General features: G+C 34.7%; 1 protein-coding gene across 1 annotated transcript; it reads left to right on the forward strand.

Annotated features, from left to right (window-relative positions):
* The first annotated feature begins 242 nt into the window (after window positions 1–242).
* Window positions 243–14,345, forward strand: LOC135197423 (uncharacterized). Its single transcript, XM_064224494.1, has 3 exons — window positions 243–301; window positions 12,836–12,848; window positions 13,029–14,345. Exons 1-3 carry the CDS (start codon window positions 243–245, stop codon window positions 14,343–14,345), a joined length of 1,389 nt encoding a protein of 462 aa, XP_064080564.1.
* Window positions 14,346–15,462: the final 1,117 nt, after the last annotated feature.

Consider the following 15,462-nt stretch of genomic DNA (forward strand, 5'->3'; position numbering starts at 1 on the left):
ACTACAATAAGGCAAGTTGTTTCAGTACAAAGCTGGATTCCTACGTGGATGATTAATGACCCTAAAATGTGTCAAAAGCAGCAAGAAATGCATCATTATATGAAGAAATGATTAAATGTCAGTTATTAATATAATAAGATTCATAAAAACTCCATGAAAATTTATATACAAAGCAGACAGCAGAGACTTCTCAATTACAATTCCTTAACCCACATCCTTGATCAGTTGCCTTAGCTGGGTACATGCTGGATGACAGCCAAGAAGCAATGTCCCAGTGTTCTGATAATGTTGTACATCAAGGGTATGGAAGCCTTGCACCTCATGCTGGCTTAACAAATTGCAGTCAGGCCCCCTTTTTTTTCAGTTAAAACTGTTTATAATGAAGACTTAAAAATTATCAAGATTCTGGAAAATTCTACTCCTGAAAATTTCATGGATGATGGAGTTTGTTGACATGACTCCCCACAATAAAACTGTGGAGTACTTAAAGTTGCCGAGCAAGGCCCAACAAGTTTCAAACCTTACCCTCAGTGGTTTGTCCAGTCTCTATAAAGACAGGTTATCACTATGAAAAGGGACTTGAGGCCAGATCGGACACCGGTGATTTGAGCCCGCAACTGTTGTAATGGCTTGTTTTTGTGTCGGTCACAGGCAGTCGCAGACCTTGGGCTACAGAAAAAAAAGAAAAATCAGCTGCTTACAACAATATGACGTACGCAGCGTACAATTATGACAGCATTACGTACGTTGAAATGAGACTCACGACGTACGTAGTTATAGACATATGTTGCCAATGATCTAGGCCACACCCTCTTTTAATGGTTTTTTGGGGACGGTGACTAACATAAAGGCAATTACGACTTACCTGATACACAATCAGACATATTACAACATACGCAAACTTTGTCGTGAATATGTGAGAATACAGGCAGTCCCCGGCTATCGGCAGGGGTTCGGTTCTTGGCGGAGTGCTGATAACCAATTTGTTTTAAAGGCCGCATCACACATCAGCAATTCGAGGCCATATATGTTGTAAAAGCTGAATTACGACTTAATTACTCTCAAATCTTTGTGTGCTCACATAGTCGCCGATTTTCATGATGTCCGACAAGTGATTGCAACAACTATGTGCTGCACATTGTTGTTGGACAACTGTAAAATGTCTCCATGTTATGCCAATGTACCCGAGAGCTCTCTCAACGTAGGAGAGTCATAATGCTCTTTCAACATAAGCAATGTGATTACAGCCAAAAGTAGCAATTTTGACGTGTCCATTTCGGCATACGTGATGTACTTGGCAAACCCTCAATCTGCTCGGAGGGGGTGAGCGGTAGCCACATCGTGACACGTGTGTTTTCAGCTATGAAAAAAAAAAGTATCCAGATTTTCAGTACTTTTATATGGTCTATGAACTATATACTCAGACACCAAAACACAATCTTCAAGTTAAATTATAATATATTATATATAATATATATAATATATATATTTTATATATATTATATACATATATATATACAATAATATATATACATATATATATAAATTTATAATTAAGTCTATGTATATATATATATATAATTATATATATATAATTAAATGCATATATATTAAGTTATATATATATATATATTATATATATATAAATATATATAATATTATATAATATATTATATATATATAATTAATATATATATATTATATATATATATATATATATTATATATATATATATATATTTATATTATATTATTATTAAATTATTATGTAAGTTGTATAATTATGTAGTATATTGTATATGTATATTATGTAATATATGTATATTATGTATATATATGTTATATATTATATATAGTATTATATATATTATATATATTATATATATATATATGTATATATTATATATATATATATATATAATATATATATATTATATATATATATATATTTGTGTGTGTGTGTGCTATATATATATTATATATATTAATATATATATATATATATATATATATATATATATATATATTTGTGTTGTGTGTGTGTGTGTGTGTGTGTATATATATTATATATATATTATATATATCTATATATATATATATATATAATATATTATATATATATATTATATATATATATATATATATATATATTATATATATATATATATATATATATATATATATATATATATATAGATATATCATATATATATATATCATATATATATGTATATATATATATATATATATATATATATATATATATATATATATATTATATATATATATATATTAGTTATATTTATATATAATATATATAAATGTGTTTTGGTGTCTAAAAACAGCCTATTTTGTTAGTTAAAACTCAAGTAAAACCACTAAAAATTTTCATACTTGGTTTTTTTAATATTTTTATCACAAAAAGTGCATTTTATGATGAATTTGATAAAAAAAAAAATATATATATATTTATTATTTCTTATATATATATATATTATATAATATATATATATATAATATATAGTATACTATATATATATTATATAATTTTTATATATAATATAAATATATATATATTATATAATTATTATATATGAATAACTTGATCACGAAGTATATAAAACGTGATGCTATGTATAAATAAAGGTTTTTGCCACGAAGGAAAAATTGAAAAAAGCGAAAAAGCCAAGTACTTTCGGTCCTATTCGGACCCTTTACCGAGGCAAACTGATTTTACAAAGAGCAACACAGTCAAAAGAAGGCTTAATATACAAACTGACGCTACCAGATTAGCCATAAGGGCAATTTTCACTCTACAGGAAGGAGTCGTCGCCAGAGGCTAGCCACACCTTGAAGGATACACGCAGTAAAGAAGTGATTCTTCCAGAAAACAGTACATTTTGAAAAAAACACGGGAGCATATACAATTTAATATCACGAATTTTTACACAAATTTTCCCAACAAAAATTATTATTAATGAAAAGACGAAAGAAAATATAAATATATATATATCGAGCAAGAGAAAGAGGGAGAGAGAATATCGAACCAGAGAGAGACAGGGAGAGAGAAAGAAATAATAACTATATACATGTGGGACTAATTTATTAGTTGTTCATTTATTTTGAGGTCCTTCATAAACATCTTACAAATATATGGGTCCAAATGAAACATTCCCAGACTAAGATTTAGGTTGTTTTTATTAGTGATTTGTATAATTGCCGATTCCAGTAAATTTCTTGAAACATAATCATTAGATCTAGCAATTACCGAGGTATCACCCCAATTAATACAATGAGATTTTTCACTCAGATGGATAAACAGTGCATTTGAAGTCTGGGCTGTTCTAACTGAATACATATGCTGCTTAATCCGAACACATAAATTTTTACTAGACTGACCAATGTAAAACAATGGGCAATCCTTACAAGGAATTTTGCAAATGCTGTTATTTGTTACGGGACTATTCTTAAATAGCATATCAGTTTGCCTCAGTAAAGGGTCCGAATAGGACCGAAAGTACTTGGCTATTTCGCTTTTTTCATTTTTTCCTTCGGGGCAAAAACCTTATTATATATATATATATATATATATATATATATATACTATATATATATATATATATATATATATATATATATATATATATATATAATTATATAATATATAATATATATATACATATAGTTAAAGTCTATTCACGCATATATCATATATGATATATGTAAGTGTTTACATAATAAAAATATGGAATGTTAGTCCATATATATAAAAGACTAAAACTAAAGAGGTCAACCAGATTGCTTGCAGGAATGTGATCAGACTAGAGACGCTAAAGATGACGTATACAATAAAAGTAGGCTAAGATAACATGCCGTCACCTGTAGTCATTCAATTGTTTATAAACATTAATCCAAGCTCCCTGCTTGAGACAACTACCGCGACCTATAATTCAAACGGCCCACGTGATCTGTAGCGTGTCTCATTTGATTGTGTGTTCGTATGTAACTATGTCATCTGATAGTATGTTCATATGTTCGAGCTACTATCTGCTTCCTTCATAACTTGTAACAGATGTAGAACAGGGCAGAACAGAGTTAGCTATCGTCATTAGAAGACCTGTATCTCTTTACCTAAGCTTTATCATGTAGAGAGAACAGAAGTAGCCATCATCATTGGCAGAAGCGATCAAGCTATCGTTATTAGAAGACTTGTACAATCATATCTGATCTTCAGCATGTAAAACTTCAGAAGAATATATATATTTTTATACTTCGTGTTTTCTACAAGAACCTCCTCACCATGAGTTTAACACATCGTCGTCATAAACAAGAAGATAATCCCGACTTCGTAAGTGATCTACAAACCCCAAGACACTCCATTGAAGATGGAAGTGCAATACCAACCGACTTAGCGTAAGATTATCGCAAGTCTAACATTACCTCATAGGGCGCCTTATCATACAAGGCAACAGCCCTAAAAGTGGTGGCAAGCGTACCAGAAGGACTCTACAACTTCTCCGAAGATAAAACAGAATAATAAATCATGAAGTCAACGACGACGAAAGCAGCAGATTCTTCAAGCAACCTAGTATCATCGTTTAGTGAGCGACTTCAGAAAACAACTTCACCGACGACGAAAAGCAAGAGGTTCTTCAAGCAACTTAGTATCATCGTTTAGTGAATAACTTCAAGAAACAAAACCGACGTGTCTTTTTCCTACGGCAACGCAAGCTTCGTCTCTCATTAGAATCATTCAAGAAAACATCGTTAGTGAGCGTTTCCGGCACTTCAAGAAACAAACCGAACGCGTCTGCAGCATCGGATCTTTCAAGGGCTCGAATCATCGAAACAACGCGCACGGGGGAAACTGAAGCCAAACCAGGTCATCCGCTAAATAGAGAAGGAGGACCAAGGCCGTGTGTCGTTATCGGAACACCGTGACTTCCCACAAAAACAAGCTAAGTACAATTTTTTATTCATTTGGAGTAACTTTGAGTGTTTCCTTTGCAGGTCGAATTTCGTTATTCCTGTGGCTGAAGTTACGAGACATTCTTAATCTTACTTTTTTACAGAAATTATCTACATCATTGAGATTTCGCTACTGCGAGTTTTTTATCTTTGAGTGTCTGTTTCTAGAAGTTCTACTGAAATATCATAATCATATACTATGTTAATTTTATCATTTTGGGTGATTATTAATCCCTTATGTAACAAATCATATTAAACAGTGAACATGCGTTTACGCAGTGGACGTCTGTATTTATACAGATGCATGGATAGGGTCGTTAAGCACCGTAGTGATTAGAAAACACACAAAAACAAGTGGAACACCCGTACAAATCTAGATACATTAGAGGTAACACTATTTCGGGCCATGACAATAAATGCTCCTTTGCAAAGTCCCGATCGCAGTTTTAGCCTTGAGTTTTTTGAGTTATATAAAATATCGAACCTCAATGACTCAACTTAACTTTTAAAATATGGCTGGATTGCAAGGAATAACATGTCTGTAAAAAACTTTCATCAGGCTAAATGCGCTGACCAGGATCCCTCACTATTTCAAATTTTAGCAAAGAATGAAGTACAAACAGTTAATATTGAATGCAGTAGTGATAACTTGTCTTAATAGTAATCGCTCAGTTCCTAATAGTTCGTCATTCATTGCTTTATACGTAACCAGCAACATAATGCTAAAAACACACAATACGTTGCCGATGGTAATAAAGAGAAGGATCCTAATTATTACAAAAAGAAATAGAAACAGTAGCCCGTTCAGAATCAAACAAGCAAACTTGGTGACTGTGTCACCTAGTCAAGCGGTCAAGGTCAGTCAAAACTGCCGAAGTGTTCAAAGCATAGCAAATTCCACACAATAAGCGACTCTAGCAGAGTGGGGAAAAGCGATGTTGGTTCATACATGCCAATATCTTTTGAATTAAAAAAGGATTTTTCCTATGAAACACACGACCGTATAAAGTAATCAGAGCAGGTTTTCGTTTTTTTTTAATACGTAAGTTATTATAAGTAGTGGTGGATAAAGCCCGACTGTACGCGCCGTAAAAATTAGAATATCTTGTTTATTCCTTTAGTACACGTAATATCCTGTATTTACGGACTCACCGTCTGTTGTTCGAACTTCCCTAATGAGAAGTCCGGATAAGCGAGCGTTTACAGATACCTCTATAGTTATAAAAAAACATTGATCTGTATCTAGTGTAATTGTAAGATCCATCTAGGGGTATACAAAATGTTATCTTACATCCTGCAAAATAAGGCGTGTTTATCAAAGGAAAATCCTGTAAACCTTCAAACATATTAAAATCCGTTTGAACAAAAAAGAGACGGTTAATCAAATAATAACTTATATAGAGGAACTATACATTTGTCTCATAAATCGTAACATTGTTCAAATGACCCAACAGAATTCTCCCACAACCGCAGTCGTAGTTTGCACGCAAAATCTCGAGAAGCATGCACCCTCGAATGTCTTAGTGCGTGTAAAAAGACTTTGCTGGGAAATGAAATTTTAATCCTTCCCGACACTCTGAAATATAACGATTTCCGCGAACAAAGCCCTAGACACGGTTGACTAGCAGCAACAAGTTAATATAGTAATCCACAAAAACCTATACATATAAATATCGCATTTTTTTTTTATTGTTGCTAATTTTTAATCACGCCCAATCAGTCGTAGATGAATCTCCCTTATACTCTATCTAAAGTAATATCCGTAAAGTCATTCAAGCAGAGGTGATTCAGCAGAAATTTTTTTTATCTTTTACCTGAATACCAGGAAGTTTCTCCACTAGCGAGTGATCTCTGGGAGAAAAAAAAAACGGATGTCATTGAAAACAAAATACGGTCTAAGGACAAACATAAAGCTATATACGTACCTTCGTGTAGAACCCCAATGAAATTTCAAAATAGAGGTAAATGACGCAGTTGAAAAATGTTAGTAATAGGAGTCATTAGGAAATCAAATAAGCCCATATAATTTTTCCCTCAAACGTCATGCCATAAAAGATCGGACTTGGCGTATCTGCGTAGATTTCTGTCGCTTAAACAAGGTTAGAATAAATTTTTCACCAGCTTGGACTTACTTAAAAGCTTTTACCAGATACCATTACCTAAGTGATTGTACCTCATACACCATTTTCAGCACACTCAGGGGACATTATCAATTTTTACGTATGCCTCCGGCTTACGTTGCGCCCCAATTACAATATAGTGTTTGGAGACTTTTAGGGGATACCCTACATGCCTATATGGATGATCTTGTAATCTTTTCTAATACCTTAGAAGTACATTCACATAAACTAGAGCTAGTGCTACAGAGACAAAGACAAATAATCTCAGAGTAAAATATCTAAATGTGAGTTTTTAAAAACCGAACATGTTTATCTAGGTTTTATGTGTCTAGTCAAGGTCTTAAAGTAGTCCATGGTAAGGTGTCGGCTATTTATAACTTTCCGGTACCTATTAACGTAAAAGGGGGATACAGCACTTTCGCGCTTTAGTGGGTATTACAATCGTATGTAAATATGTAACTCTTCAATCATGACAGCTTCTTTAACAGATCTTACGAAGAAGAGCGTAGATTTATTATGGTCTAAAAAGCATCAACAGGCGTTCGATATCTTATAAACGGAATAATGCAGCTCACCTAACTTAAAAATCCCTGATTTAAATAAGGAATTTTTTTTTTTGCAACAGACGCCTCAGATCAAGGGGTAAGAGGGTATTACTTCAGTAATATGATAAACAGTTCTTTCCTATAGCTTTTTATTCACGTAAACTAAAGCCCTCTGAAAGTAAATATGCAGTAATAGGCAAGGAAGGGCTAGGTATCTTTAACTCACTAGTACATTTTAAGTTCATAATCTATGGCTATCCTGATAAAGTCCTTACTGAACATGAGTCCTTTACCGAGTTTTTCAAAGGCTTTAATCACAGTCCAAAAGGAACTCGGTGACAAATGATCATTCAGGTCTTTGGAGCCAAGATAAGATATCTACCTGGGAAAGCAAATATCATAGCTGACGCATTATCCCACAATCCCGCACCATACAGCAAAGAACCATTAATTGGACTAAAAGATATAGAAACATCCGTGCCTATTGTTAAAACCGTATCTAAACAAGAAAATTCCTTAACCCAAGAGATCGCGAGCATTGAATATCTGGGTTGGAGCGCAGAACTGTTACAAACTGAACAAAGCAAGAGTCAACAGACATAACCAAAACAATAAACACTTTGAACGGAAACAGAGTCAGCAGCAATAAACACCAAACAATAAACACTTCGAACGGAAACAGGGTCAGCGGCTAAGCAACATAACAAAAACTTCGAAGCATAAACACTTAGCAGAAAACCCTAAAGCAAAAGTATATTTAAAGTATGTGTATCAGAATAATGTAATCAAATGTAATATTATATGTAGGTCCGTGACGAGGAAAACCCGAAGAACACAGCAGATGACTAACGACCAGGTAGTAATAATAATCTCTTCTATACCAATCGTCCTTAACTGGTTGCATTCCGTCATCCAGGGTTCCCTACTATGTCACAGAAAGCCAAATCACTGTTTTACTGGCCTACAATGCTTACAGATATAAAAAGCACATATCTGATTGTAACACATGTCATGAAAACAAGGGATACACTAAGACACCTGTCAGTTTAAGGGCCTATCCCGTGCCAAATCAATCCTTGAAAGAATATACGTAGAATTATTAACAAAGTTACGAGTCTGACAGAGCAAATAAACACTTCTTAGTGTTAATAGTTCCCCTTGACGCGTTATATAGAATTAATAGCACTAAAAACAAACACCGCAATTGAGTGTGCTAGGAATATTTATGAGTGCTAAATCAGTAAACATGGAATTCAACACATAATAATCTGTGACTCGGGTGGTGTAAATCAATAATAATCTCCTTAACACGTTGTGTGAATTCCTATCCATTAAGAAAACCAATAATATATTTTATCGCCCAGAGTCAATCGGTTTGGCAGAATAACGGATAAATAAAAAAGTGTCAATGTCTTATGAGTTACAACTCGTGATATTGGATCCGAACTGGATTATAGCGGTTCTCGCGGTTTTAAATACCTTTATCATTCATATCTTGATACCGCAAGTAGCCTTATACGGTACGCCGCTAGAACACTTTTCCACATATTCAAGCCAACCATTAATTTATCAAATATATATAAAAGAAATATATAAATAAATAAATTAAAAAAAAAAATAAATAAATAAATATGGATACAAGTGGAGTCAATATAATACACTCCGTAAGAAGTCGGAAGGGTTACAAATTATAATAAAAAAGGAATCACGATAAAATCAATAAGCAAAACGTAACCATAGGTTAATTAAATATCCAAATATATATGCGTAAAGATTTGAACTCTAACTTAACGCTTTAGTAATGACAAATAAGCTAAAAGTTTAAACACATATCCAAAACCTACTGACATATTGTCTGTCCTGGTGATTTATATTCGTAGTCAATGAAAAAAAAAAAATAATAATAAATAAATAAATAAATAAATAAAATAAAATAAAATAAAAGAGATTTTAAAGTCAGGAAGTCTAGAAGTGAAAATGTTATCTATGGAATAATCCTATATGAATCTTACACAGGGCTAATAATATATATAGAATTTGTATGGAAACCTTTTTCATTAGTTTGAATAAGGAATATTTAATTTAACATAATTACAATTATGCAGATTTCCAACATGAAACTAATATATTGTTCAATTTTGGTACTGTTTTTTTTTCAGACATTCTTCTCATGTGGGTCGAATATTAAAAAACAAAAAATTTATCCTAAAGTCGTATTTATTACAGCAAGTAACGTAACTCTTAGCTGGCTGAGAGCAATCTCCTGCCAAGTGACGACGTCATCATTGCCGTATCAGCATTGATTCCTTTAACCTCAAATATCTGCTTGCACAGGCTTCATCTCGCGCTTGCAAAGCAGATTGACTGGAGAAAGGAATGCTTAGCCCGAACTTCTCATGGGCAAGGCAGACGTGTCTATCCGTATGCGCAATGCAACTAAGGAGTTGCAATCATTTTAAAATTAATAAACAAAATAAGCAAATAGAATTTCTATAACAAGAAAATGAATTAATTTTTTATGAACCTCATAGACATTTAGAAGTATCAAGATATGTATATGAAATATTTACTTGCAACATTAGCCTATTACAATTCAAGTAAAACATTCATGGGAAAATGTCACATTTTCTTGAAAAACCCAAAGTTTATTTAGAAATTAGTTACATAGTGGGTTTTTTTCGTTGCATCTCCTACCTATTAATAAAGTTTTTAAAAATTAACCTCAGAGGATGCGCGCGAGAAAATTGAATATGAAACTTTTGTTAGGGCACATAGGATCAGATTTTATCACAACTTAATTTCAGTTAGCATAGAGAAATACAGAATCATGATTAATATTCTCTTTGACTCTTATGTTGCCTGGCAATCTTACAAATAGCTCCGTTTTCCACTTCTTTGTCTAGTAATTTACTACCAGTAATATCGAATTTTCTTTGGGATTCGTATTGATATCTGTTTATTTTTTATAATTATGGATATTTTTACAGTCATCATAGACCTGGATAGGTTCACTCATTGTTAATGCCATGGATAAAAAAGTTTGTACAGCGGACTCTTTTGAATTCCAAAATATCAGCGAATTCATGTGGGTTAAGTCTGGTCTAAATGGCTCTCTCCCCTCCCCTGTATTTGGATGTCGTCTGAATTTACTTTGCCCTTGTGACAAGTATAATTTCACTTGCAGGCTGATTAATGGAACCTGTTACAGTATCCTGCAGTACGAGAGTTTCACATCGCAACTTCAAAAAATCGTTCGTCGCTGCGGACGACGGCAGTCGAGTAACGACCGCCTACAATGTGAAAGGAATAAGCACCATCATGGACTTCTTCGACCGACACCCGTATCCCGTCGTTAATCTCGTTTTAATGCGGAACGCTCCGGCGGCTGTCGGAATCGACTACAAAAGGGACATACTTCCGACAAATTACGACCCGAAGGATATTCAACTCTACTTTGCTGGCGAAGGACTCGTGCTGGGATGGTTTTATTCATCGCGAACGTAATCGTGTAGCTTAGGATGCAGAGAATAAGTATGAGCGCCAAAATAGAACGTTGGACCCGCCAGGGCAAAATGTTTTCCCCATTGTTTTAACCCTGTGGAATTGGCCGTTTCATTTGGCTATAGGTGGTTGTCTGGAACTGTGTAATGGACGAAAAGTTGTTCGAAAGCTAGTTAAATGTGAAGTAGTATAACCTCGGTCATGTATCCTATATATATAAATGATCATAAATAACAGAATCGAAATATATTTTTTTGCGTGTACGCACTAGGAATCTATATATAAATGATCATAAATAACGGAATCGAAATATATCTTTGCGTGTACGCAATAGGAATCTATTTAAAGTGCACATATATTAATCATAATTTTATGAATCCATATACATATGTATAAACAAATCAGGTAGCCTATAATCAATCTGTTACCTTTTATCTTACCAATATCTGCAGTTATATATGAGTTAGTATATGGATTAATGAATCAGATATATAACAGTTAGCATAAACATTAATAATTTTTATCAATTCATATATGAAATTTTTTATCAGTTAAAATAAGATTTTTATCATGTTAATCTTCATTCTATGCAATTATCAGAGTACATTAGTATTTTCTGTAGCATATGTATCTTAATGAGATGAAGTGAAAAAAACTGTATCATTATATATCACGTGATCACTATTATTTACCAATATCATTGTTTTATATTTTATTACTTGAATCAATTCATGTACACAATGAATTTTTATTTACTTATATATATATATTCACATAGTGTCTGTATCACACTCCTATGAGTCAAATGCAAGTCAAGTTTGAGTAATATTCAGTAGTTGGTTTTGGTAGCTGACCGAGCTAATGTAAGTGTTTACATAATAAAAATATGGAATGTTAGTCCATATATATAAAAGACTAAAACTAAAGAGGTCAACCAGATTGCTTGCAGGAATGTGATCAGACTAGAGACGCTAAAGATGACGTATACAATAAAAGTAGGCTAAGATAACATGCCGTCACCTGTAGTCATTCAATTGTTTATAAACATTAGTCCAAGCTCCCTGCTTGAGACAACTACCGCGACCTATAATTCAAACGGCCTACATGATCTGTAGCGTGTCTTATTTGATTGTGTGTTCGTATGTAACTATGTCATCTGATAGTATGTTCATATGTTCGAGCTACTATCTGCTTCCTTCATAACTTGTAACAGAGATGTAGAACAGGGCAGAACAGAGTTAGCTATCGTCATTAGAAGACCTGTATCTCTTTACCTAAGCTTTATCATGTAGAGAGAATAGAAGTAGCCATCATCATTGGCAGAAGCGATCAAGCTATCGTTATTAGAAGACTTGTACAATCATATCTGATCTTCAGCATGTAAAACTTCAGAAGAATATATATATTTTTATACTTCGTGTTTTCTACAAGAACCTCCTCACCATGAGTTTAACACATCGTCGTCATAAACAAGAAGATAATCCCGACTTCGTAAGTGATCTACAAACCCCAAGACACTCCATTGAAGATGGAAGTGCAATACCAACTGTAGTATTATTATTTGTGGTAGGTCCTAGCTATCAAACTATTTCTTTATGTTGTTTTCTAATGTTAATGTTTTGTAGCATGATTGTCATAAGTTATGTGCTTGTGTTCATGTGTGCATGAATATTGATAGTTATTGTCTGTTTTTCTGTTACAGATGTGGTAGTTTGGTAATGTGTTGAATAAAGCTTGGAATCTGTCACCAAGTGTTTACTTTCATTACAATTTATTCAACACACTACCTATCATGGCCAAGCTGCTGAAGCCGTCCAGACTGGACACAGATCCCAAGCTCGCCCACTGCAGCCAAAGAGTGGAAGCATGGCATAAAACATTCACCAACTTCATAGAAGAAAAGTGAGGATGCTGCACCAGACAAGTTGAGGGCATTAGTGAATTGTGTGTCCCCGAGTGTGTATGAACTCATTGAAGACTGTAGTACTTTTGAGAGTGCAATCGCCAAACTGGAGAGTGCTTATGTCAAGTTGCCGAATGAAGTTTTTGCTAGGCATGTTTTGGCGACACGACGACAGCAGTCAGGAGAATCCCTTGATGAATTTCTGAGGGAGCTACATAAGCTAAGCAAGGATTGTAACTTCCAGGCAGTCACAGCTGAGCAATATCGGCAGGAGCTAGTACGTGATGCATTTATCAATGGTATTGCCTCAGCATTTATTCGTCAGCGCCTACTAGAAAATAAGTCACTGAACCTGGAGGCTGCACACAGTCAAGCTCGTACGTTGGATCTTGCCCAGCGTAGTGCCGACGCGTATGCATCTCCACCCATTCCTCATACTGCTGCTTTAGTTCCAGAGTGGCAGGCACAGCCCAGAGGTGACCAGCAGCAGCAGCCAACAAAAGAAGAAGCAGAAAGAAGTTCACCTGGAGATTCAGCTGTTGCTGCTGCTTACTTATCTAAGAGGAAATGCTATTTTTGTGGTAATGCACTCCACAGTACAGGTAGAGTGAGTTGTCCTGCACGTACTGTTAAATGTAACAAATGTGGTAAAACAGGTCATTTTGCAAAAGTCTGTAAATCAATGGCTTCAGGTAGTACTACTGCTGCATTGTATAATCCCACTTTGCTTACAATAGCTGCCACGTATCCAAAGAATCTTTCACATGCAGCTACAAACATTACTGTAAATGGCCATTCATTGAAGGCACTAATTGATTCTTGTAGTTCAGATAGTTTTATACGTGAGGAAGTAGCACAGAAACTAAATTTGACAATAGTTCCTGTAGGTACAGCAGTCTCAATGGCATCAAAATCTTTAAATGCTAGTTCCCCTGGGTTTGTTACAGCAGACTTAGTGCACCTTGATCAGAGATATCCTTGTATCCAGCTCCGGGTCCTGAAGGATTTGTGTTGTGATGTTATCTTAGGTTATGACTTTCAAAAGCAACACAAGAGTGTAACTTTTCAATATGGAGGGAACAAACCAAGTTTAAAGATAACTGGAGCCAAACCTGTCTGTGTATTAGTAACAGCTGATATCGATGAACCGTCATTGTTTCCAAACTTGCCTCAACAGTGTAAACCCATTGCAGTTAAATCTAGACGCTATAGCCAGGATGACCAGCTGTTTGTAAAAGACCAGATATCACATTTACTATCTGAAGGTATCATTGAGCCAAGTATATCCCCTTGGAAGCACAGGTTGTAGTAGTCCAAAGATCCACTTGGCAGGCACAAAAAGAGACTTTGCATTGATTATTCCCAGACCATTAACCAATACACAGAACTAGATGCATACCCCCTCCCAAGGATAGAGGATATGGTGCATGACCTTGCAAAATATAAGGTGTTCTCCACATTTGACTTAAAGAGTGCATATCACCAAATCAGCATTAAAGAGAGTGAGAGGAAGTACACTGCTTTTGAGGGTGCAGGGAAATTGTTTCAGTTTTGTAGGATTCCATTTGGTGTCACGAATGGTGTAGCTGCTTTCCAAAGAGCTATGGACAAACTAGTTGAAGATGAGAACCTCAAAGATACTTTTCCATATCTAGATAATATTACTGTAGGTGGATTAACTCAGGCTGAACATGATGAAAACGTTCAAAAGTTCTTGGATGTGGTTCAGAAACGGAAGATCACCCTAAATGAAGTGAAATCGGTTGTGTCTGTTCCTACAATCAATGTTCTAGGGTATTGTGTCGGTAATAATGTGATAAAGCCTGACCCTGACAGATTACGTCCCCTTCAAGAATTACCGCCTCCCACAAATATGGGGTCTCTGCGAAGAGCTCAAGGGTTGTTTGCATATTATGCCAAATGGATCCCTCGTTTTTCTGATATGATTCATCCCTTAGTGAACACAAAAACTTTTCCACTGAGTGAGCCAGCACTAGCTGCTTTTAACTCCTTAAAAAAACAACTTATGGATGTTTCACTACGGTCTGTGGATGAGAGCCTTCCCTTTGTTGTGGAGTGTGATGCTTCGGAAGTTGCTGTTTCAGCAGTCTTAAACCAGGGTGACCGGCCGGTAGCTTTCATGTCAAGAACGCTCCAGGGTAGTGAGTTGCATTATCCAGCAGTGGAAAAGGAGGCTACCGCTATTATTGAAGCTGTTCGCAAGTGGAGCCATTTCTTAGCGAGACGACATTTTACTCTGATTACTGATCAGCGATCCGTGATGTTCATGTTAGACAGCAGGAAGAGAACTAAAATAAAGAATAACAAGATACAAGAGTGGAGGTTGGAGCTGGCATCGTACAGCTATACCATACAGTATCGTCCTGGGAAACAGAATATTGCACTGGACACCCTGACTCGTGCCT

Source organism: Macrobrachium nipponense, chromosome 21 (assembly GCF_015104395.2).
Source record: "Macrobrachium nipponense isolate FS-2020 chromosome 21, ASM1510439v2, whole genome shotgun sequence".
Taxonomy (NCBI): domain Eukaryota; kingdom Metazoa; phylum Arthropoda; class Malacostraca; order Decapoda; family Palaemonidae; genus Macrobrachium; species Macrobrachium nipponense.